This window comes from Schistocerca cancellata, chromosome 3 (assembly GCF_023864275.1).
Source record: "Schistocerca cancellata isolate TAMUIC-IGC-003103 chromosome 3, iqSchCanc2.1, whole genome shotgun sequence".
In the NCBI taxonomy this organism is placed as follows: Eukaryota; Metazoa; Arthropoda; class Insecta; order Orthoptera; family Acrididae; genus Schistocerca; species Schistocerca cancellata.
This window is the reverse complement of record NC_064628.1, coordinates 265,898,745-265,925,052: the sequence shown is the minus strand read 5'-3', so window position 1 is coordinate 265,925,052 and position 26,308 is coordinate 265,898,745. Positions and strand designations below refer to the sequence as shown.

The 26,308-nt window shown below is 42.1% G+C and overlaps 1 protein-coding gene across 2 annotated transcripts in view; it reads right to left on the bottom strand.

Annotated features, from left to right (window-relative positions):
- Window positions 1-13,565: 13,565 nt before the first annotated feature.
- Window positions 13,566-26,308, bottom strand: part of LOC126174921 (ATP-dependent RNA helicase p62-like) — a 71,402-nt gene continuing 58,659 nt past the window's right edge. For both annotated transcript variants that reach the window (XM_049921361.1, XM_049921360.1), the window contains exons 11-14: window positions 17,817-17,876; window positions 14,333-14,560; window positions 13,998-14,082; window positions 13,566-13,917 (exon numbers count right to left, since the gene is read on the bottom strand). In XM_049921361.1, coding sequence (XP_049777318.1) covers window positions 14,000-14,082; window positions 14,333-14,560; window positions 17,817-17,876 — 371 coding nt within the window. In that variant the 3' untranslated portion in view covers window positions 13,566-13,917; window positions 13,998-13,999. The remainder of the gene's footprint in view (window positions 13,918-13,997; window positions 14,083-14,332; window positions 14,561-17,816; window positions 17,877-26,308) is intronic.

The following is a 26,308-nucleotide window of genomic DNA, read 5'->3' as shown; positions in this document are numbered from 1 at the left end:
TTAACATCCAATCAACACTTGTGTCATTAGATATGAAGTACAAGCTCGGGATTAGGGAAAGATGAGGAAGGAAATCAGCCATGCCCTTTCAAAGGAACCATCCTGGCATCTGCTTTTAGTGATTTAGGGAAATCAAGGAAAACCTAAATTACGATGGCCGGGCATGGATGTGAATTGCTGTCCTCCTGAATGCAAGTCCAGGGTACATTTCAGAGTCAAGCAACATACAAGGTCCATTCAAAAAATTCCGTAACGTTTCTAATTTTGCATAATGGTGTGTTGGAGCAAAATGCAGTTGACATGCCTGTATTTAATGTGTAACTACTAGAAGTTTCATTGCATATGTCTGTTAGTTATTGATGAGTGCCATACTGAGCAGAACACTGTGAGACACAGTTTGTGAATTTCAAGATGACAGTGTTAGAGGAGTGCATCATATGCCTTAAATTTTGTATGAAACTCAAGAAAACCAACCAACCAACCAACCAACCAACCAACCTACCTACCTACCTACCTAACTACCTCCCTCTCTCTCTCTCTCTCTCTCTCCCTCTCTCTCTCTCTCTCTCTCTCTCTCTCTCTCTCTCTCTCACACACACACACACACACACACCAAAATGGTGCAGGAGGCCTGCCATACTCGAAGTTACAAATGGTTCACACGATTTAAAAATGGCCGGACCCTCATTCAGGATCCCTTCAATGTCTACAACTACTCTCATGTCAGGAACGTCAACAAAACTGTGCATGCCAATTGAAGACTGACTGTCCGAGAGATTGCAGAAGAATACAACATTTTGATTGGATCATGTCATGAAATCCTGACATAGCATCTTGGGATGCACCGTGTTGTGTCAAGTTCATCCCACAGCACGAGTCAAGACCAGAAAGACCCTCACCTCACAATCTGTGAGCTTTTGGATCACGCAAACGAGAATGATATATTCCTTAAGAAAACAACTGGCGATGAGATGTGGGTCTGCGGTTACGATGTTGAGACCAAGGTTCAACCTTCACAATGGGTCAATAAAGGTTCTGCAGGAATTAAAAAATGCATGTCAGGTTGTAATGGATCTGGGAGATGTAATTTTCTTTACCGTATTTGTCGATACCGAATTGTAAATGTTTTCTTATATTTTTGTCAGGATTTATTATAATTTGTCTTATTATATGTTAATTTACTTCTGTTTTTGAGAGTAAAAGCATATTGATTACTATTAGAAAATGTATCGAAGAATAGCAAAGAAGACTGACTACAACTGGAAGATTGTGTGTGGTGTAAAACATCTTTGACGTTGGAGTCATCTTTGACTGTACTAAGTCTGCAGCTAACTCTTGGTGTGTGTTGACCATGGTGTTGACGGAAGAACAATGTGAAGGTCGCCGTCATAAATAATTTTGAAGTATGTTACTATTATTTTTGTATTAACTAAAAAAAAAGAAGAAACTACATTTGAAGAAACTGTATTTGAAACACCAAAATGAGAGAAACACGTTGAACCACGTCAATTCTGCAACCAACAAAGATGCATTGTGGAATCATACTTAGACAACTGAAGCCAAGACTATATCGCCGTGTAAACGTCTAATGGAAAAGGTACTGTCACGAAATATGGCAAATTTAAGTAAATAAAAAATAGTGAGCATATTTTCAATTTGTGTCTCGTCCGGGATAACATTTGCCGCATTTCAAGGTCAAATGTCAAAGTCATGCTGATAGTTTTCTTTTACTTTGAAAGATTAGTTCATCACGAATTCATGCTGCAAGGACAAACTGTTAATTGATAGTACTATCAGTACGTGACATCATGTGGCAAGTGTGAGATGGAAATGGCCTGAAATGTGATGTGAGAATTCATGGCTCTTGCATCATGATAACACATATGCACATTCATCCTCGTTGGTGTGTGACTATTGCACAAAATATCAATTATCTGTGCTGCCTCATCCTCTGTCCTCTCCAGACCTGACCCCTGTAGACACTTTTTCATTTCCAAAGTAGAAAACCCCATTGAAAGGATGAAGATGTGCACTGATGGACGAGATAAAAGAAAATTCTCAAACTGTGGTTTATGAGATCTAGCAAGAGGCATACCAAGACTGCTTCCGGAAGTGGAAACAACATTGGGGGCGATGTATCAATTGTGGAGGAGAGTATTTAGAAAGAGACCATGCACAATAAGTAAAAGGTAAACATAGAAAAATTTTGTGGACAAAATTCTGGAATTTTCTGAAGAGACCTTGTATTAGTACCTGCAACATACACCTAATGAAATGACAGCAGTGATAAAGTGAGAGAAATTATGAGCACATACAGAACTTTACTGACAGTCGCTCCTTCCACACACCTTCACAGCTGAATGGGGAGGGGACAAAAGATGTTGAACTAAAGTACACGCCATAAGGTGGCCTTCAAAGTACAGGGTGTACATGAAGTCTGGGAACACTTTCAATTATTTATTGCACAAGAACCAAACATTTAGACATGTCACTTTGAAGAGAAACTCACGCCGCCCCCCCCCCCCCCCCCCTTGTATACCGCCACAGCGTAGTTTGGTAATTTACCAATAGACTGCGCTAGTCGCAAACATGGCAAGCTGCCGCATCAATGGATCAACCGCGCTACAGAAGGGGACAGCTGTTTCATGAAATGGCCTCACCAATCACCAGATCTCACTACGTGTGACTTTTTTCTTTGGGGACACATTAAAGATCTGGTGTATGTACCGCCTCTACCAAGTGATGTAGCACAGCTCCAAGAGAGAATATGGGAAGCAACTGCCACAGTCGACGATGCCATGCCGGACGTCTGCCGGATCACTCGTGGTTCGCATGTTGTTGTTGTGGTCTTCAGTCCTGAGACTGGTTTGATGCAGCTCTCCATGCTACTCTATCCTTTGCAAGCTTCTTCATCTCCCAGTACCTACTGCAACCTACATCCTTCTGAATCTGCTTGGTGTATTCATCTCTTGGTCTCCCCCTACGATTTTTATCCTTCACGCTGCCCTCCATTACTAAATTGGTGATCCCTTGATGCCTCAGAACATGTCCTACCAACCGATCCCTTCTTCTGGTCAAGTTGTGCCATATTGAATTTTTTTTTCCTCTTCAAAATGTCATATGTATGACATCTGTACAGTGTTTAAGTCTTGTGCAATAAATAATTGAAAGTGTTCCTGAACTTTATGTACATCCTGTATTAGATGTTGATGTAGGTCCTATTGGAAATATCATCTTCAAGATTACTATCCAAAATGGTGTATTCTACATCCAGTTCATTTGAGCTGATTCCTGAGGAACAGTAATCACTGGCCTCCGATATTGTTCTACATATTTTACCAAATTCTCCAACCCTTTGTGTATGCAGTTTTCATTGTGCTTAGAGCAAGTCAGTGGGTCTGCCACTCAGCAAGTAATTCAGTTCCAATTAGTGAGCTCACTCTGGCTCCCCCATAGGAACCCACATGAAGTCTTGAGTCTGGCAGATGTTTTGCAGGAAAATACCTAGAGAACTAGTGAGTAAATATGAGCTTCCAGTTAGAGAACTCCCTCCCGTTACCTACAGCACTACCATTATGTAGTCTTTTGATGAAAGAGTGGATGGACATCGACACCATGTTGTAACACACTTAGCATGTCATACATATAAGCAGATATATTAAAAGTTTGTATAGATTTGTAAATTATTCATGGAAAAACAGCTTATATTTGACTATTAAATCTGTAATCAGAAAATATTTCTTGTATCCTTCAAAATGAATACTGGATAGCAAACATGTAGCTTGTATGCAAGTCCTATGCTACAGGTGGAGGAATGTATCTTCAAAATAAGTTTCAACATTACAATTAAATCGACACATGTAATTCGGCATGAGTGTTTTTTTAAAAATCGGGGTAGAAATAATGTCACCTTTTGTGAGCTGCATGCTATGGCCTCTCTTGGTATGGAACTGTTCATCTGAATGGGCTTCTTTATACACAGAAGTAGAGTCTCTGGCTCAGTGAACAGATGCACAATACAAGACTCTATGCAATCAAATTTTCTAAATTACATATTTCCCAGCCTTTTACGAGGTGTATTCCAATACTATGGTCAGTTTGGTCATTAAAAACAATAAGTGCATGAGAAAAGGTTTTCAGTCACAGCAATATCTTACTACACACCTACTTTACTTTTCCACGTAATTGCCATTCACATCCAACTCTTTCTGTAACACTGCACCACCTTTTATAACCTCACTGCATAGAAGGCTGCCCTGGGAAGTTAACCAGTCTTGAGTTCATTGTTATTTTGAAACCCAGCCACTTTTCCAAATGCAAGAAGCGGAACAGTCCTTGGTGCAAGGTTGGGACTGTACAAAGCATGCTCAAAATGTTCCCAACAAAAATCTTAAATCTTCTCCTTGGCTTCAGCACTGGTGTGAGGGCATGCCTTGTTATGGAGGAGGATTATATGGAAGACTACAATTTCCCACAGTGTTTATTTGGGATTGCACATCTCAGTATGGTTAGCATTCAGTTTCAATTCTGAGTTGTACAACATTCACATCTCGTCACCTGTAACAACGTGGGAAAACAAATCATCTCCACCTTTTCTATAGTCCTTCAATGACTGTTATGCACTATGCATCCTTTGCCCTGTGCACTGATCAGTGAGCATTTTCGGAACCCACCTCGCACACAATTTGACATCCAAGTTGGAAATTGAGGTTTGAGCAACATTTTAGAATTCATTAATTCATTAGTGAGACCATTTCAAAGTTTTTGTTTCACTTGATCAACAATGTCATTGGTCTGAATACTGGGCCTCAAACTCCACTGTTCATCAACTTTTACATGGCCATTTTGAAATTCTCGAACTTGTTTGTCACTCGTTGGTTCAGGTTCATACACCAGGCATAACTCAGGAGGGATTTCAGCAGACAAAGTTCCACTTGTCAGCAAAAATCTAACCACACCATGCACTTCACAACTGGCATGATCTACAATTTTCAGAAACATACACACAAAATTCTAGCTTTCGCAACCAATGGTTGCCTCGTCAGGAAAGAGGGAAGGAGAGGGAAAGACGAAAGGATGTGGGTTTTAGGGGAGAGGGTAAGGAGTCATTCCAATCCCGGGAGCAGAAAGACTTACCTTAGGGGGAAAAAAGGACGGGTATACACTCGCACACACACACACACATATCCATCCACACATATACAGACACAAGCAGACATATACAGAGGCAAAGAGTTTGAGCAGAGATGTCAGTCGAGGCGGAAGTGCAGAGGCAAAGATGTTGTTGAATGACAGGTGAGGTATGAGTGGCGGCAACTTGAAATTAGCGGAGATTGAGGCCAGGTGGATAACGGGAAGAGAGGATATATTGAAGGGCAAGTTCCCATCTCCGGAGTTCGGATAGATTGGTGTTAGTGGGAAGTATCCAGATAACCCGGATGGTGTAACACTGTGCCAAGATGTGCTGGCCGTGCACCAAGGCATGTTTAGCCACAGGGTGATCCTCATTACCAACAAACACTGTCTGCCTGTGTCCATTCTGCGAATGGACAGTTTGTTCCTGGTCATTCCCACATAGAATGCGTCACAGTGTAGGCAGGTCAGTTGGTAAATCACGTGGGTGCTTTCACATGTGGCTCTGCCTTTGATCGTGTACACCTTCCGGGTTACAGGACTGAGTAGGTGGTGGTGGGAGGGTGCATGGGACAGGTTTTACACCGGGGGCGGTTACAAGGGTAGGAGCCAGAGGGTAGGGAAGGTGGTTTGGGGATTTCATAGGGATGAACTACGAGGTTACGAAGGTTAGGTGGACGGCGGAAAGACACTCTTGGTGGAGCGGGGAGAATTTCATGAAGGATGGATCTCATTTCAGGGCAGGATTTGAGGAAGTCGTATCCCTGCTGGAGAGCCACATTCAGAGTCTGATCCAGTCCCGGAAAGTATCCTGTCACAAGTGGGGCACTTTTGTGGTTCTTCTGTGGGAGGTTCTGTGTTTGAGAGGATGAGGAAGTGGCTCTGGTTATTTGCTTCTGTACCAGGTCGGGAGGGTAGTTGAGGGATGCAAAAGCTGTTGTCAGGTTGTTGGTGTAATGGTTCACGGATTCCGGACTGGAGCAGATTCGTTCGCCACGAAGACCTAGGCTGTAGGGAAGGGACCGTTTGATGTGGAATGGGTGGCAGCTGTCATAATGGAGGTACTGTTGCTTGTTGGTGGGTTTGATGTGGACGGACGTGGGAAGCTGGCCATTGGACAGGTGGAGGTCAACATCAAGGAAAGTGGCATGGGATTTGGAGTAGGACCAGGTGAATCTGATGGAACCAAAGGAGTTGAGGTTGGAGAGTAAATTCTGGAGTTCTTCTTCACTATGAGTCCAGATCATGAAGATGTCATCAATAAACCTGTACCAAACTTTGGGTTGGCAGGCCTGGGTAACCAAGAAGGCTCCCTCTAAGCGACCCTGTCAGAACTCCGGAGATGGGAACTTGCCCTTCAGTATATCCTCTCTTCTCGTTATCCACCAGCCTCAACCTCTGCTAATTTCAAGTTGCCACCACTCATACCTCACCTGTCTTTCAACAACATCTTTGCCTCTTTACTTCCGCCTCGACTGACATCTCTGCCTTTACAAATGTCTGCTTGTGCCTGTGTATGTGCGGTTGGATATGTGTGTGTGTGTGTGTGTGTGTGTGTGTGTGTGTGTGTGTGTGTGTGTGCGCGCGCGCGCGCAGCGCGAGCGAGAGAGAGTGTATACCTGTCCTTTTTTCCCCCTAAAGTAAGTCTTTCCGCTCCCGGGATTGGAATGACTCCTTACCCTCTCCCTTAAAACCAACATCCTTTCGTCTTTCCCTCTCCTTCCCTCTTTCCTGACGAAGCAATTGTTTGTTGCAAAAGCTTGAATTTTGTGTGTATGTTTGTGTTCGTTTGTGTGTCTGTCGACCTGCCTGCACTTTCATTTGCTAAGTCACATCATCTTTGTTTTTAGGTATATTTTTCCTACGTGGAATGTTTCCTTCTATTATATATATATACCAAAAGAAAGCGCTGGCACGTCAATAGACACACAAACAAACACAAACATACACACAAAATTCTAGCTTTCACAACCAACGGTTGCCTCGCCAGGAAAGAGGGAAGGAGAGGGAAAGACGAAAGGATTTGGGTTTTAAGGGAGAGGGTAAGGAGTCATTCCAATCCCGGGAGCGGAAAGACTTACCTTAGGGGGAAAAAAGGACGGGTATACACTCTCACACACACACACACATATATATATACACAGACACAAGCAGAAAGATATGTCTGCTTGTGTCTGTATATGTATGGATGGATATATATATATATGTGTGTGTGTGTGTGTGTGTGTGTGTGTGTGTGTGTGTGTGTGTGTGTGTGTGTGTGTGTGTGTGCGCTTCCCTCTCCTCCCCTCTTTCCTGACGAGGCAACCGTTTGTGTGTGTGTGTGTGTGTGTGTGTGTGTGTGTGTGTGTGTGTGTGTATAAAATAAATATATATAAGATGATGTGACTTACCAAACGAAAGCGCTGGCACGTCGATAGACACACAAACAAACACAAACGTACACACATATGATTCTTTTGTTTGCATTTGTAATTCTAATAACACTGAACAGCTTACAAATTTTGTTTTGTAAAGCTTATTATGGAGCAGGGCTCAAAATAGGACCACATCACATATATTTTGAAAATGAAAGTAGTCCAACAATTTCTACTCCGACGTAAGCTCTAGTTTCAGTATTGCAAACAATTACAGCCGTTTCTATTGGAACCACACAGGTTATGAAATTCTCAACAAAACAAAAATCCTCCATGTAAGTCAGTCATGCCAAGCATTTAGCAAGAAGTGATGGGGTCTGTTTACCAAGTGCTATTTGTGATTGTCAAAGTGTTTTATAGTCAGGGCACACATCACTGGTCTCTCGTTTCAAATGATAGGCTTTTTATAGGGAGGACACCTACTGATCATGCATATGACCGCTCTCATGCTTAATTAAATTGGAAGTTTTCTTGGTCTTGCGGAGGGCTGAATGCCAACTACTCAGAATTTTAGAATGAAGTTTCATACTCAGAATTTTGTTTTTGTGGGGACCCACAGCCTCAAAATGCTGTGCAGACCCTTCTTGCTCAGAAACATTCAGTTTCACTTTTCAACATTATCTTCGCATATTATTTTGTGTTTACATTGAACTGACTCCTAAGGTACTGTTTTATATGCCAGAATAATATAGTGTAAGTCAAGAATTACGTGATGTACCAAATACCCAAATATTGGCTTCTCCACTTTTATCTAAGTGCTATTTTGTTGCCATCCTGCCTCGCATTGTGTATTGGCTGACGTTACAAAGTTTTATCTTTTGGTACCCTCTGCATATTTTCCAAACAATGTTAGCCAATGTCACTTTAACACCTAGCTTTTATCATTAAGGAATATAACAGCTGATTTTTTTTAACGTGATGTACATCGCAGAATCATTTCTACATGGGAGAGTTTGACCCCAGTTTTTAAACATCGATAATTTACATGGAATAACATTCATACAATTAACATACTTTGAAATACTAATTTTTTTAAAATCTTCAATTTATGAAATTCCCCAAGATTTTCCTGATGAATTGCCACCCTGTTACCTCAAATGATGTGATGGGTTAATATGTATTTGCTTCAGGTAAGAGGGTATGCGTGTTTTTGAGGGGGTTGTTTTGGCACCCTCAAGGGTCCAACAAGGTGTCCCAGAAATGAGTCATTTACAGCTCCCAATCTTTTGTATTTCTTAGCTACTGTCACTACTTGCCCATTTCAGCAGACTAAAAAGCAAACATACAGGTATGTTTAAGTGTACAAATAGATGATTCCGCTAGTATATCAGTAATAATATTGAAAAATAAGAATTAAATTTTGCATCTATGAATTACTGTTCTGTAAGAAATGTCAGTAGTTTGGCTTCTGTGTGTCCATACACAGCATTCAGAAACTGATGATCTATGATATCAGACATTTGTTATGTCTGGCTCACCAGCAATTAATGCCTTGTTCAGTTTCAAATACTTTGTGAAATTTGTACTCATTTCTGTAATATTGTTAATATACTGATAAAATGTTTTATGTCTGTTTCTATGCCTTTGAGTAGTATTTGGTCTGTTTGATATACAACACGCCAACTAACGACATAATACATAATATTACACATTTAAATAGGAATTTTGTAAGGTATGGTGGTATGTTAATGTGAAATATGTAGAGTGTTACTTACACATGGTGAGGTAAGGTCTCTCTTCCACATTGGTTATACAACTGCACAATCTAAACGAAGATCATCTACATTATAGCTAACTATGCACCATGTTTTCTTTTCTTAACTATTGAGAAAGCCAAGTTCCTCTCAATAGCAAAATGCTTCACCGAAAGTGTGTTGCCCTTCCGAAGATATGAAGAGTGGAATCAAAATCTGTATAGATCACGCATATTAAATCATATGCCAGAGTTCATTAACTAATGCTGCTCAAAAATATTTCACAGTACTATTAATTTGTAAATGTTTTAAAAGTTAACAATGATTTGTAATACTCAAGTATTTGCTGATAATTTACAAATTAATGCACAATCCACAAAGTGCCAGAACACTACTAAAAATAGTATTGTGGGACAATAAGTCTCCAGGTTCATTTGAAAAAAGTTATTTGATAGCTGTGTCTCTGTAGTTAATAAGGTCACTGTAACACACTGCTATTTCTTAATGTGAACAATGTCTTTAGCAAATTGGGTAGTATCATATGTAATGGTTCACAACCTGTTTGTGAGATTTAGGACACAGAAATTCAAGTGATGGTACTGTTAAGACCAGAGGTTTTGCTATTTTAAATTTCCTTGCTCTCTATTCAACTGGAACAACTGAGTAGATTGAAATGGTGTAAAATCTACACCTCAGGAAAACCACACTGTGATCAACACTAATTGTGACACAATAATGTGTGTCAAGGAGTCTTCCTATCCCTCCCATCCCTTTACACCAATACCCTTACATTATATTTTCCTTCAGTCAGTTCACAATTACTTGTCAAAGTCCCTTCCCAACTCCAGCTTGTGTAGTTCTCAGGAGTGTTCACCGATATATGCAATGTATTTCTCACCCATATTGATATTTAATGCAAAGTTCACTGCAGATGTATCCACTGAGAGTGAAATTCAACCTTGTGTCCCTGTGCTGTAGTTCTGTAAGAGCCAGCCTTGGTGCATGGAACACACGTTGTCACTTATAGTGAACCTTAACCCTAACAATACCAGCTTTATGCCCACCACAACTTTTTTTTAATACAGATTTTGTTAACTTGTTGACTTTCACTCAACATTTGCTTTAATGGGACACAGTCGTGAACAGGCTAAAAAATAAAAAATATAAAAAAACTGTTTTTTAGTCTTAATCTATGCTCCAATTATTTGGCTACAAAATTCCATTTGTTTCATACAAATCTGATTATTAGATTCGGAGTTATTAATTTGTTCGTGAAGCATGGTAACTAGCGCCTAGTCCATTTTTGCTGTGCCTTGTACAGTAGTCAGCATTGACTATAGTACAACAATCATTTATGTTCCACGGATATAAATACTCTTTATTTGGGTTGCAAGAGAGAATTGTTATTCTGATGTTTGCCAGCCTGTCTGCATTGTCGACTATCGTTTGTCAGTTTCTTCATCCTAGTTGTTTACGTTTTGGTGATACAAATGTAATGATTTTGTGAAACATTATAACACAATGGGTAGAATAAGGAAGTCTGGATATAAGCCTAAGTTTCATGGAAATAAATATGTAAAAATAAACCGCAAAACTGCTAGTTTTGAACAGAGGGCAGAAAATAATACTGAAAGTGAAGTCAGTGCGAGTGTCAGTGCTTCAAGCAAGAAGCTTCTAGGTGCTGCCAGTTTTCCAAGTGCCTCTCAAATGCGTGATAATGCAATATGTGGTGTGAACAGTGTTTCTGTTGTTACTGACACAAACAATCTGATCTTCATGAGGTTATTACGTGAACTTACCGAAAAACACACAAATTGTAAAAAATGTGGTTGAAACGTTATTTTGCACGAAGATGTCGTGAAAACCAAGGGAATTGTTTGTAATTTAGTTTTGACATGTTTGTATTGGCAGTACAGCTACATTCCAATGTCATCCCATGTAACAAGAAGATTGTATGAAAACAATCTAAGATTAGTGTACGCACTTAGATCTATTGGAAAAGGGTGAAGGGCAGGTGCTGTTCTTTGTGCAGTGATGAACATTCCTCCAACTCCAAGAAAGTTTGATGTTTACAATAAGACTATTGGTGCAGTTATACCTGAGGTAAGTGAATCTACACTGTTGAAAGCAGCCAAAGAATCAGTTCAGTTGAATGATATGAAATCTGACCCAAGGGAAATTTCTGCTGGTTTTGATGGCAGTTGGCAGAAACGTGGGCATACATCCCTAAATGGCCTTGTCAGCAACTTCTTTTGATACTGGGAAAGTCCTGGATATTGAAATTATTACTAAGTTCTGCGACATCTGTAGCAAAAATCCCACTACACATGTGTGCAAAAAGGACTATGATGGTTTTAGTGGAGGCATGGAAGTGGCTGGTGTTGCTAACATTTTCAAAAGATCTGTGCAGTCAAGAGGTATCCTCTATACAGACTATCTTGGGGACGGGGACAGTAAGGCTTATCAGAAAGTGGTAGTAAGGTAAACCTTATGGACCTAGAGTCAAAACTAATGAACTGGAATGTATAGGACATGTACAGAAAAGAATGGGATCACAACTTCTAAAGATATGTAAGGAAAAAAAGTTAGGTGGTAAAGGGGGCCTGACAAAGGCTGAAATAGACAGGATCCAGACTTATAATGGTACGGCCATTAGAAATAACTGCAACAATGTAGAAGCAATGAGGAGAGCCATCTGGGCTATATTCTTTCACAAAATTTCAACAGATGAGGAACCACAACATAGCCTTTGCCCACAGGGACCTGACAGCTGGTGCAAATTCAACAACCCAGCTACATCTTCCAGCTATAAGCACAAACACTCAATTCCAGAAAAAATCCTGCTAGCTGTGAAACCCATTTTCAGAGACCTTAGCCAACAAGAGCTCTTTAAAAAGTGTCTCCACGGAAAAACTCAAAACCCAAATGTACGTTTGAATTCTGTCATTTGGACAAGGCTACCAGAAACTGTTTTCGTTAGAAAAGAAACACTAAAATTTGGTGTTCAAGATGCAGTGATGTGCTTCAATGCTGGTGTGTCAAAGAAGACTGATGTATTAAGACTCTTGGGAACAAAGGATGGTATCAATACTGAAAGGGGGCTGAAAAGATTGACATGGACCATATCCGTTATGCTGATAATTCTGCAGGAAATGCTACCAAGGAGGCCAGGATAGCCAGAAGATCAAAGAAAGGAAGGAAAGAAGATAAAGATCAAGAAGCTGAGCCATAGTATAGCCCTGGAATGTTTTAAAAGTATGTCTGTATGACATTGTACATTACTTTCTTGCATGTAAAACTTTAATACCATTTTTCTCAAAACTACATTTTTTGACCTTCTGGTACACTTTTCTCAAAAACTGACTGCTACAGGCATCAGACTTACAGTATCTCTTGTAAATACGACGATGATTAATTAGATAAAAAATAGACCAGTAGTGATAAAATGAACAGATTTACAAGCTCCAAGGTTTTTAGAAAAGTTTTAATTTTTTGCTAATAGAACAAAAAAATGATTACTCATGAAATATATAAAATACATTAACCATTTTTATGTGATTTGAGAATGATGTTTCAGCTGTACACTGTAAAAGTTTCAGGTCTTTATCTCCATCAGTTACTTCAGAAAGTGTACCTGACGTTTGCTAGTTTTAACATTGATTCCTTATGGGAGTTCCCTCACGACTGTGTCCCCTTAAGAGATACTGAAGGGAAATTGGGTTCTAAACCTAAAAACACTGAATATGACATTCATTGTAAAATGTCATATCTGCTACGAAGACTAGTTATATTTATGGAATCTGGTAGAATATTTTATCAAAAATAAATATATTTCCAAATTTTGAAAATATCTGACTAGATTACAGTACGTTTAAAAAGGTGTTTTGCCCTACCAGACTGGGATTATACTGATGAATCTCGTAACTCCAGTTTTTTTGGTCACATTTTCATGATTTAACATTGTTTCTTACCTGTAATTGGTTAATAGCATAACTTTTTGTAAATGTGTTTGCACAGAGGCAAAGTCTGCAATATGATCTATACTCAGCCTTCATGAGGCTAGAGAGAGAGAGAGAGAGAGAGAGAGAGAGAGAGAGAGAGAGAGAGAGAGTGTGTGTTTGTGTTCCCTGAAATATTTCAGCTTATGCAACTTTATCACAAATCCTTTACCGATCTTATTTCTCACAGTTTTACAGTATTTCTTTCCACTGGAGGTCCTCTTCATTCTTCAGCTGGTCTAAATGTTAAATTTAATATCTTTAACTGAATAATCTTTTAGGACACTAGGTAATCCTTAGAATGAAAAAACGAAAAGAGCAGCTTCTGTTTCACTTACGTTTATTATTTTCACATTTCCTTGAATAATAAAGAAGATGTCCAACACATAAAATGTGCACAACAAAATAAACTTCTCTGAATTATAGCTACATTATTTCAGTAGCAAATGGAATGAAACAACAAATGCTTCTGAATTAAGGAACTCAGATATTGTGTCTTCCTACACAGCCAAAAATTCACAGATATACAAGACTGAAGAACTATTACAAAATAAATAGTGAAAGCAAGTCATGCATATATATCTAACTGTCATGTCTATGACTGCACAGGGAGAAATTCACAGATCGTTCAATACTGATAAGTGTAAAATGGGTGTAGATTCTGCAATATAACACCTGCAACATGTAAGATTATAGTTAGTAGCAATATAATGTAACATGAACCCTTTTAAGTTTTTAAAAATAATTTGTGTTACCATTAATTCCATCGTCTGTGAGAATTCTTCGCTGAACCAAAACTATTCTCACGCCCCCGGCTGTAGCCCCACTTGTTGTTGCCTCCTATAAAAGTAATTAATACTCCACTGTCATCTAATTTTTTTTTTCAAACTTAAGATACAGATTTTTAATTACTAATTAGTATCTTCAAAAGGCTAAATACTAGTTTTACTTTTCCATTCATATAATGGATATACTGCTACTAATACTTCAGAGTAGACAAAAATTCTGTGTGTAAATCGTGCAATTACAGGGAGTACATTCCACACAAAATTTCCACACAAAATTACATCACAAATGTCTCAAAACAAACCTTTCCATCCTCCAAACTGTGCCATCTCAGCTAGTTTAGGGTTGATTTCTTGATTCGCTTCTTTAAGAACCGATATCAAGTCACGAGCTTGACGACTATCTTTAGCTGTGAAAAACGCATACGACGTTCCCGTTGACTGACTGCGACCAGTTCGTCCAATTCTGTGTATATAGTCTTCTGATGAGTTAGGAAAGTCATAGTTGATCACAAATTTTATCCCATCAACATCTGCAAAAAATTCAAGTAGTACATATTTTAAATAAAGACTAAAGTTCCTTCACTGTAACACATAAGGAATGAAAAATCAGTGATTAACACATTATTACTGAAAGACAACTGTAATATGTACTTGTTGCAAGTTGCACCCATAAGAACTGTGGATTTGTACGGTGAAGTAGCTAGTCTTAAAAATATACACGTAAGACTCACTTCTAGTCATGTTCTTTCTCTTATGAAAGACTCCTTTCGTCATAACATACTATAAACTCAATATTTAAACAATTTTTTTTCATAGACTGCAACCTGAATTAGCACCTATCTGTAAGGAATTTACTCCATGGAACTTCCTGGCTGATTAAAACTGAGCCAGAACAAGAGTAACTCGGGACCTTTGCCTTTCAAAGGCAAATGCTCTACCAACTGGCTAGCCATCCCCAGAGCTTTACTTCCACCTAGCTGATCTATATATATTTATGTTTGTATGTATCATCTGACACTACCCCTGCTATCATACTCCCCAGTATGAATTTCCCCTTTGGGTTCAGATAAGATGATGAAAATCAGGAAGGTTCACTCTTAAACCTACCTTTTCATACATCACTTTTGCCACAGGTAAGTCTTTCCCTGGCCCAACAGAATTTGCAGATAGTTCTTTAGCACTGCTGACCATTGAGAGACACTTTTCAACTTTGAGAACAGAAGAGAAAAGAAAGATTCAAGAGCTGAACTATCACAGTTGTTTAGTCATATGAAAGCATCAATGTTAACCAAAACTCTCGAGTGGCAGCTGTTACAAAATGGAAAGTTTACCTGTTGCTGCTACATTAGCCGAGTGTGAATTGCCTTAACTATTGCAACAGCACTAACTCTCTAAAGTAAAGACTTTACTTTCTACATTATCCAAAGATTAGCTCTCCCTACCTTAAGAAAATATACAATTTAAACACTATGATGCTGCACATACTGCTTGCAATGCGATTCATTTACACTGATGTGAAAAAGTCATGTGATAGCAATATGCACATATACAGCTGGCAGAGTATAGCTTACACATGATATATAATAGGGCAGTGCATTGGCAGAGCCTGTACTCTGGTGATCCATGCGCTAAGGTTTTCGATTATATAATGATTGCATGACAGAATTAACAGACTTTGAACATGGAATGGTCATTGTAGGGAAAAGCACTGGGCCATTCCATTTTGGAAACCATTATGGAATTCAATATTTAGAGATCCACAGTGTCAAGAGGGCCAAGAATACCAAGTTTCAAGCATTACCTCTCACCACATACAACACATCGGCTGACCGTCTTCACTTAACACCTGAGAGCAGCAATGTTTGCATAGAGTTATCAGTGCTAACAAGCAACACTGCATGAATTAACTGCAAAAACCAAAGTGGGACGTACGATAAACTTATCCGTTACAACAGTGTGGCGAAATTTGATGTTTATGGGCTATTGTAGCAGATGCCCAACATGAATACCTTTGCTAACAGCATGAAATCACCTACAGCACTTCTCCTGGGCTTCTGACCATGTTGTTGGACCCTAGACTACTGGAAAACTAGCTTGGTCAGAAGAGTCCTGTTTTCAATTGGGAAGAGTTGATGGTAGGGCTCGAGTGTGGCACAGACCCCACAAAGCAGTAGACCCAAGTTGGCAATAAGACACTATGCAAGCTGGTGTTGGCTGCATCATTGCAGGCTGTGTTTACATGCAGTGCAGGCTGTGTTTACATGGAATGGACTGGGTCCTCTCATCCAACTGAAACAATCACTGACTGGAAATCACAATTAGGGACAGCTGTAGAGGCAGCATGGCTCAGTATTTCCACAGGGAACCTCCAACGACTTAATTGAGTCTAGACCATGTGAAGTTTCTGCACTACGCCGGGCAAAAGGAGGCCCGACATATTAGGAAGGATTTGTTCCATAAAGCATCAAAAGGTAAAGAACCAATGGTAATTTAATGATCAAGTCAAACTGCTCATAATCCTATACTGTCACCTCTACAACATAAAAATTAAAACTTATTTCTATGAATACAGAGTTCCAGACTTACAAGCACAAGACAAAATAAGCACCAAATACCTGTCAGTATCTACAAGTGTGTTACCAAATTACTATTAGGTGTGGTGTCAATACAATATGCTATTCAACAGACTGCAATAAAGGTAGTGTGGCCACAACACTCCTGTTTCCACTGGGATGATACGATATGCAATGCCACTCACCACATGATGAGCAACAAGACAGCACAAATCACAAGCTCATCTGCAAAGGATGTTATTGTGGGTTATTTAAAGCTCAAAAAACTTGAAGTTAAGAACTGGGTGCTCCCATATGGTGCTATAAATTCAAACAGTTCAGCTTTCTTATGAGGTCTCAACATGAAAAACTTCAAAATTAAAGTTAGGGTAGTATTTCTACAACTGTTCAGTTTTGCTAAGTAGTACATGATGTAGCTTGAGTAGTATTCAGAACAAAACAATGCTGGACTGAAGCGAAACCATTCACCATCGATGACGTTGCAGCGGGTGGTGAACTCACTAGTGACAATTTCAATATATATGCTATAGTTCGTATGCTCCAACTTATGTCTTAAAACCCACCAAACAAACTGGCCAGTTACTATATGTTTTTAAAACACGCCCAGTGGTTTACTTACCTGCAAAGTTAAACAATAACTGTGGGCAATAATGAAAAAACCAGTTCATTATCATGTAGCAAGATTAAGATACAGGAAAACACTTCCCACCAAATAGGTCCCTCAAAAATTGAATAAGAAAGACTGCATAGCAGGGAAGCCCGAAAACAGTAGTTTTTTCACTGTTTTTACATGGAAAGCAAAAGCTTTACTGAAACCCTAACTACAGACTGACGCGGCTTTGCTTTACCTACCTAAAACAATTTTTGTTGTCACATCATTTGACCTGGTTTTTCCCTCGCTGTGTGTCTTACAAGTTGCATGGAGAGGCCAGCATTCTGTATTGCACCAGGCAATATGACAGATACATGTCTGTGTCTCATCATTGAGATCCCTGTGTGATTAACGAAGTCCCTACAACTATGTTCCTATGCGCAACTCCCAATGCAAATTGATTCTCCATCTTATCCTAAGTCACACAGCATATTGCGTTGCCTGTCTAAACTGTGCCTTAAGGGTAAGAGCCAAGGCTCTGTCAGAACAATAAAACTAAAATCAAGCAAGTAAAAAAAATCCAATACTACGAAAAATTATTGTAGCCTGGCAATATCTTACCTAGACCACGTGCAGCAACATCAGTAGCAACAAGGATACATGCTCTTCCATTGCGGAAATCTGAAACATAAAACTAATTATTAGTAAATAATGCAAAAGGAAATTACAAAACACTTACAGAATAGTTCACATACTTAAGAGAATGTTGAATTGTGATGTCCGTGTAACTAGAAAATCAATAGAGTGAACAAGATGACCCAAAATTACGTAGCAAGAAAATCTGGAAGGATACAGCTAGAATGAACACTAAATGGACAAACACTACACTCTTGACAGAAGGAAAAATAATTTGCCAAGCAGCAACAGAAAAAACATGAAAGAAAGGTATACTTTTATATCATCAGTGACCTAGTCACTAAAACAGCGAGGCAAAGCCTATGTTATTTGTAACATGGGAAGTATCTGTAACTAAAGAAAAGATTCAAGTAACTTACAGTAAAGAACCAGGTATCATCCTCAACAACTGCTGATATTTTGACAGGTGAATGCAGCATCATTTTCATACCATAAATAAAATGAAAAATCACCTAGCATAGCAACTAAAACACACAGTTTTCAACTGGACAAAAGTGACAGCCTATGCAAATTGATTTCTACACTGGAGAGGATATGGTGGTTCTAAGAAGCTGTGCAAATTCTCACCATCACGAAGCCAAATTAAGAGAATCTTATTCATATTTGGAAAAGAGGACAGGTTTCAATGCTGCCGACTCCAAAGCACATTAATCATAAAATGATATACAACAATAGGCAACAAAATGTCTCCCAACAACAACTCCGTCTGTGTGTATGTGTGTGCACATTTGTAGGCAGCCAGTTGTAGCCAATGTGTTGGCATGCCAGTTGCAGCAACATGCTTGTTTACACATTGCAAGATGACTACGCCCAGCAGTGCAATCTTGCCATCACAGCAGAAAGATAGGGTTCTTGCATGACAAGCAAAGTAATTTCTAAATTGCCACGCAACGAATTTGCCCTGAACGAAGCTGGAAGCAGTGCCTCAACACAACAAATGGGCTGCTAGCCCATATAAATGATCATCAATTTTAAAAGAGGTATCAGCAGTCCACCACTGCCTACCATGAGGTAAGGGCTGGATCAGGCCCCAGTGCAGTATGGGTCAGCAAGCAGCTGCCAGAAGTTTAAACCTCCGTTGCCGCAGCATCCAGTACCAAATAGTCATCCTTGGATTTGGTGCCTCTCCAAAGGTGGGCTGCCTCCAGGCTAACTCCAGCAGCATAAAGGCTCCTGCCCTTGAGGGCAGCATAGAGGTCAGGGTGGAACACCACTTCATCCTTCTGCATCGATACAGGTGCCTTGGCGCCACACACTGTCACTCACAGAGAGATCGATTACCAGATGCTGCCATCCCTTGCAAGTACTCTGGAAGTCTTCCACACAACTGGCGCCACACACAAGCGTGCTGTTCACAACTGGGCCACACAACACTGAGCAACCTTGCAGTGCCAGCATTCCTTGACACTAACGTCATAGCCTTCTGGTCAACAGCCAGCCACCATCTTGCAAAATGTTCCATCCTCATCACATACTGAGATGGTACTTTGCTTCTGCACCATGATGCTGCAAGTAGTTGCACGGGTTTTAGTAAAATATTTGACTTTTGCTGTTTATCTGAGCTGGCACTGGCCTGTACCCTCTCTCCAACCCACCACTGCAATAAACCCCTGCACAGAAACAGTCCTTTACCCCAGGTCTACTTCAGTTGGTGACAAGTGTGACATACAAAACCTACAACTGTCATCTGTGGATGAAGATGACAATTACTGCAGGGTTGCAATTTTGTCAAAATGCTATGGGCTGAGTGCAGTTTTTTGTGTGTGTTTTGTATCACAGAGTACCGTGGAGAGTCAATGGTCTTCTCCCAAATATGTAAATGAATTGTTACATTCAGTATGTGTCAACTAGTCACAAGTCTGTGTATATGTAAATAAGAATTAGTTTTGCACAATGGGTTATCAAGAGCAAGTGGTGTGGCTCATTGTCTAGGAGTATGTAAGGTATTAGCCATGTGTAGCTATCAGAAGGCGAAGTTGAATGCTGTCCAGGAGTACCAACAGTTTTCAGGGCATAAAGCAGTATGACCAGACAATAATCAGGTGGAGTAGTTAAGTTACGTACAGCAACGAAAACTCCACATGGGAATAATGACATAGCAGGAAGAGAGAGACGGTTACTTACCATAAAGATAATGTGCCTAGTTGCAGACTGGCACAATTAAAAGACTCTTATATAAAGATTTCAGCCACAGCCTTCATCAGAAAAAAGCGCACGGGCACACACACACACACACACACACACACACACACACACACACACACACACACACACACACACAACCACAACCATTCATCCACACAATGAAGCACACCTCACATACACGACTGCCAACTCCAGCAGCTCGGGCTAGAATGAAACTATCAAATGGGATGACAGCACCAATCTGGAGAGATTGTGAAGAGCAAGTGGTAACAGTGTATGGGTGGGGTGAGGGAGGATACTGTCTGGCAGAGTGTGCAGGGACTAGAATGTCAACACGTGCAGCATCAAGTTGTCGGACAGGATGTGGGGAAAAACTGAGTCAAAAAAGGAGAGAATTGGGTAAAGATGGGCAGATGCTTTGGTGGAGGGTGACATACAAAGAGTGTAGGAGATGGGAATGGGGAGGAGGTGATAGGACATGGGGTTTGGGGGGGTGGGGGTGGAAACTGTTGGGTGGAGGGGGTGTGTGGACAGTATGTGGTGTAAGTTGAGGCCAGGATAATTATAGGAATGGAGAATGTAAGGGTAACTGCTATTTGTTTAGTTCAGAAAAACTGGTGGTGGAGGGGAGGATCCAGATGGCTCGGGTAGTGAACCAGCCATTGAAATGAAGTGTTATGTTCAGTTGCATATTGACAGGATGGTCTACTTTGCTTTGACCACAGTTTGGCAGTGGCTGTTCATCCTGGTGAACAGTTAGTTGGTAATCATGCCAATGTAAGAAGCTGTGCAATGACTGCTGCAGAGCTTGTCTATGACATGGCTCCTTTCACAGGCAGCCTTGTCCTAAATGGGGCAGTATAAACCTGTGACGGGACTGGAACAGCAAATTATGGTCTGATAGATGGGTACGTCTTGCACCTGGGTCTTCCAAAAGGATATGATCCTTGTGGCAAATGGTTGGGATAGGGAGTGGCATAGCGATTGACTAAGATGATGATGATGGACTGGGCAATGAACACCACTTTAGGAGGGGTGGGAAGGATCTTGGGTAGTATTTTCCTCATTTCAGATCACGATTATGGGTAATCAAAGCCCTGGTGAAGGCTGTGGTTCAGTTGCTCCAGTCCCGGGTGGTACTGGGTGATGAAGGGGGGGGGGGGGGGGGGGGGGGGGGGGGGGACCGCATTCCTTCATGCTGGTTCTTGGGGGTGGTGGGAGGATTGGGGTGTGAGGGAAAATGGCACAAGAGATCTGTTTGTGGACTACATCTACGGGATAAATGTCTTTGTGTGACCCACAGCATACTAGACAACGGATTTCTTTCTTGTCACTGCAGATATGTGGGCCCCTGGGTAGCTAGGCTGTGTGGGAGGATTTTCTGGTAGGACATGGATGACAGATGCCAAATGCAAGTATTGTTGGTGCCAAATGTAAGTACTGTGTTGTTGCGAGTACTGGTGGGTTTAATGTGGAGAGGGGTGGCTGAAAGCTTATGTGTAAGTGCTTTAATTGTGCCGGTCACCAAATTAGTGTGTCACCTTTACAATTAGTGACTCTCTCTCTCTCTCTCTCTCTCTCTCTCTCTCTCTCTCTCTCTCTCTCTCTCCAGTGGAATTCGTTTCAGATAACGAAAGCAACGGTGACAGTAGACCCTTTTGAATGGTCACCATGCGAGTGTGGGCGTGAAAGTACCCCCACTTAATATTTACAAAGAATGTGAGCATAAGGTTCAGTTTGGAACAGCACTTCCCTGTAGCACTTGGCATTTCCCCTACAGCATTCGGACCGACCCCCATCACTGCCACTCTCCCCCAAGTTTCCCCAGCCAACTCTGCACCTAGTTGCCAGGGCATTTTGCGCACACTGTACCAGCTCCGATATCAAGTGAAAATTTGAAATCTGAATTAACTATAGAGGCGCGGGTGTGCGTATGCACTGCAATGTGGGTACTGTCAAGAAATATGTTTCTCATAGTTTCCTAGTCTTCTAATGCTATCGTGCTGTGCATGGGGCCTCCAAGTCATTTTTCTGCAGAGTTAAATGACACATGGAGTTTCCTTGGTGGCAGGTCTATATGGGCAAAATTAGTAGTTGTATATCGTGTTGTACAGTTTTACAAGGAACCAATTGGTTATTAGTGAGAACGTAAGATTCGATGTTTTAGTTTTAAGGTAAGATTTCAGATAAGTTGTATAACAGAGATGAATGACAATCCAGAGGTCTAATGCTGTAGGGTGGGTAAGTGCACAGCCTCAACCTTGTGGCTGAAGCCGTAAATATGTGCACAGGTTTGATGCAGACCAGTCCAAGTTAGACACACGGGACCACGTCTTCTCAACAATGGAGGTATTGTAGCACCATTTTCCACCACTGCAGTGAAAAATAGCAGCTGTCACAGCAGTTTAAGAAGCTGTAAGTAGCTGGCAATCACCAAGGCTTTGGCAAGCCAGCTGCAGCAACAGGGTTTTTTATGCATTGCAGGCTGAGGCAGGCCGAGCACCAAAAGTCTTTCAACAGCACGAAGAGTTCCTGCAGGACAGACCAAGCAGCTTTGATACTGTTTTAACTATGGATTTGTTATTCCATGCATGGCTGGAAGCAGTGCTTCACCATGAAATATAAGCTAACTCGTATAAATAACAGTCATTTCAGCAGAAGTCTTCAGTTCTATAGTCCCTAAGACAACAAGATGTCTACACAAGGTACCAGAGCAATATGGTTCAACAAGCAGCCACCACCTGTAATGGGCCTCTGTCAATGCCTGTCCATCTTATAGCACCAAGCCATCCTCCCAAGACTCTGCACCTTCCTACTGCTGGGCAGCCTCCAGGCTCACTTCAGCAGCAGCCTGACTAGTCCTGGAGGGCAGCAGAAGCAGATGTAAGTCTGGGACAGTACAGCCGATTCCCGCCTTCTACACTGAAGCAAGGGGTGTGTTTTTTTTTTTTTTTTTGGGGGGGGGGGGGGGTGTTAAGGGCGCTCAACTACTGAGGTCATTAGCGCCCAGTCACAATTGTTAGAGCACATAGAATCTAGTAAAACTCAAGGGGGGGGGGGGGGGGAGGGGACACCAGAATATTCTTACAAAGATGCAGATAAAATAAGTGAAAGAGTTAGATGTCTTTGGACAATCCAGTCAAAGTAATGAAACAAAGAACACGAGCAGCTGCTCGAGCGTCATCCGCTAAAATATCCTGTAAAGTAGATGGCAGAGACAGGACAACACGAGATTGACTAAAACGGGGACACGACAATAAAACATGGCGCACTGTTAATGCATGACCACAAGGGCACTGCGGGCCTGGGTCACCGGAGAGCAGGTAGCGGTGGCTAAAGCGGCAATGCCCAATCCGCAACCTGGTCAGAAGGACCTCTTCTCGCCGAGATGGTCGGGAGGAGGTTGTCCAAGCAGTTGGGAACAGTTTTACTGCCTGGAGCTTGTTTCCTTGAAGTGAGGACCAAGTATCCCACCACAAGGACACAAGCCTATTACAAACAACCCCACAAACGTCAGATGACGGGACACAATGGGAGGCTGGCCGAGGCAGGAGGACTGCAGCCTTGGCTGCAACATCAGCAGCCTCATTCCCAGGCACTCCTACATGGCCGGGAACCCACAGAAAGCTGACAGGAGAGCCACCCTCAGCAAAAGAATGGAGGGACTGCTGGATCCGTTGCACTAAGGGATGGGCCGGATGTGGAGCTCCAAGGCTCTGAAGAGCACTGAGTGAATCAAAGCAGAGTACATACGATGAATGGCGGTGGCGGCGGGCATACTGAACGGCCTGATGGAGAGCAAAAAGCTCAGCCGTAAAGCTAGAACACTGGTCGAGGAGCCAGTATTTAAAGGTGACGGCCCCGACGACAAAGGCACAGCCGACACCATCATCAATTTTGGAGCCATCAGTGTAAAAAAAGGTGTGACTGGCAAGTCGCGCACCAAGTTAGACAAACTGTGAGCAATAAACTGCAGCCGGAGTACCCTCCTTCGGGAGCGAGCTGAGGTCGAGATAAACATGAACCGGAGCCTGGAGCCAAGGTGGTGTCAGGCTCTCACCCTCTCTGAAGGTGGTAGGGAGGGCAAAATCCAATTGTCGAAGCAGGCGATGAAAGCGGACTCCACGGGGCAGCAGGGCACACACATACAACCCATACTGACCGTCGAGAGAATTGGCGAAGAAGGACCGATAAGAGGGGTGGTCGGGCATTGATAACAGGCGGCAGGCATACCGACAAAGCAGGAAATCGCGCCGGTAGGTCAATGGTAATTCGGCAGCTTCAGCATAAAGACTCAACGGGACTAGTGTAGAAAGCTCCGGTCGCAAGACATAACCCCCTATGGTCGATGGAGTTGAGACGGCGTAAGAGGGATGGCCGAGCAGACGAGGCTCCCATAATCCAGCTTTGATCGGACTATGGATCAATACAAGCGAAGCAGGACAGTACGATCCGCTCCCCAAGATGAACCACTGAGAACTCCGAGGACATTAAGGGAACGTGTACAACGGGCAGCCATATAAGAGACGTGCGGAGACCAAAGTTTCCTGTCCAGTGTGAGCCCTAGAAACTTGGTTGTTTCCACGAATGGGAGAACAACGGGACCGAGATGTAAGGATGGCGGAAGGAACGCTTTATATCGCCAAAAGTTGATGCAAACCGGGAATGCAATCCATAATTGGATTTATCGCTATGGCAAAAAGGGCTACGCTCAAGACGTCGGACAATACAGAACCCACAAGTACCCTAAACTTTCGATCTGTTAAAAAGGAATCAATAAAAAGGGGCAGGCGACCGCGTAGACCCCACCTGTGCATAGTGCGAAGGATACCTCCTCTCCAACAAGTATCGTAAGCCTTCTCCAAATCGAAGAACACAGCGACCGTTTGGCGCTTTCGCAAAAAGTTGTTCATGATGAATGTCGACAAGGTCACAAGGTGGTCAACAGCGGAGCGGCGGCGACGAAAGCCGCATTGAACATTGGTAAGTAGCCGTCGAGATTCAAGAATCCAAACTAACCGAGCGTTAACCATGCGCTCCATCACCTTACAGACACAGCTTGTAAGAGAAATGGGGCGGTAACTAGAAGGAAGGTGTCTATCCTTCCAGGGTTTGGGTATAGGAACAACGACGGCGTCACGCCAATGCATGGGGACTTTACCTTCGGTCCAGACGCGATTGTAGGTACGAAGAAGGAAGCTTTTGCCTGCCGGAGAAAGGTGTGCCAGCATCTGAACGTGAATGGCATCTGGCCCCGGAGCAGAGGACCGTGACAGTGCAAGTGCACATTCGAGTTCCCGCATAGTAAAGGGGGCATTACAATTTTCCAGATTCAGCGAGTGGAAGGAAGGTCGCCGAGCCTCTTCTGCCTCTTTCCTGGGAAGGAAGGCAGGGTGGTAATGGGCGGAGCTTAAACCTCCGCGAAAAAGCGGCCGAAAGCGTTGGAGATATCCACAGGATCAACAAGGACCTCATTACCTGAAATCAGGCCAGGTACCGAGGAGTGGGCCTTAATGCCCGACAGCCAGCGCAGGCCACCCCCAGACGACAGAAGAGGGAGTAAAACTGTTAAAGGAGCTGGTGAAAGAGGCCCGACAAGCTTTTTTGCTGAAACTTCCTGGCAGATTAAAACTGTGTGCCCGACCGAGACTCGAACTCGGGACCTTTGCCTTTCGCGGGCAAGTGCTCTACCATCTGAGCTACCGAAGCACGACTCACGCCCGGTCTCACAGCTTTACTTCTGCCAGTATCTCGTCTCCTACCTTCCAAACTTTACAGAAGCTCTCCTGCGAACCTTGCAGAACTAGCACTCCTGAAAGAAAAGATATAGCGGAGACATGGCTTAGCCACAGCCTCGGGGATGTTTCCAAAATGAGATTTTCACTCTGCAGCGGAGTGTGCAGTTTTAATCTGCCAGGAAGTTTCATATCAGCGCACACTCCGATGCAGAGTGAAAATCTCTTTCTGGAAGCTTTTTGCTGTCTTTGATGACTCTACGGCATTGCGCTCTGAGTCGTTTGTATCCAATACAATTCGCCAACGTAGGATGGCGACGAAAGGTGCGTAAAGCATGTCGTCGAGCACGGATAGCGTCTCGACAAGCCTCATTCCACCAGGGGACGGAAACGCGACGTGAAGAAGAGGCAGTACGAGGAATGGAACGTTCAGCAGCATTGATGATAACAGCCGTGAGGTATTCGACCTGGCTGTCACAACTGAGAAAATCGTGGTCCAGAAAGGTCGCCAGGGAGGAGTAAAGTCCCCAGTCAGCT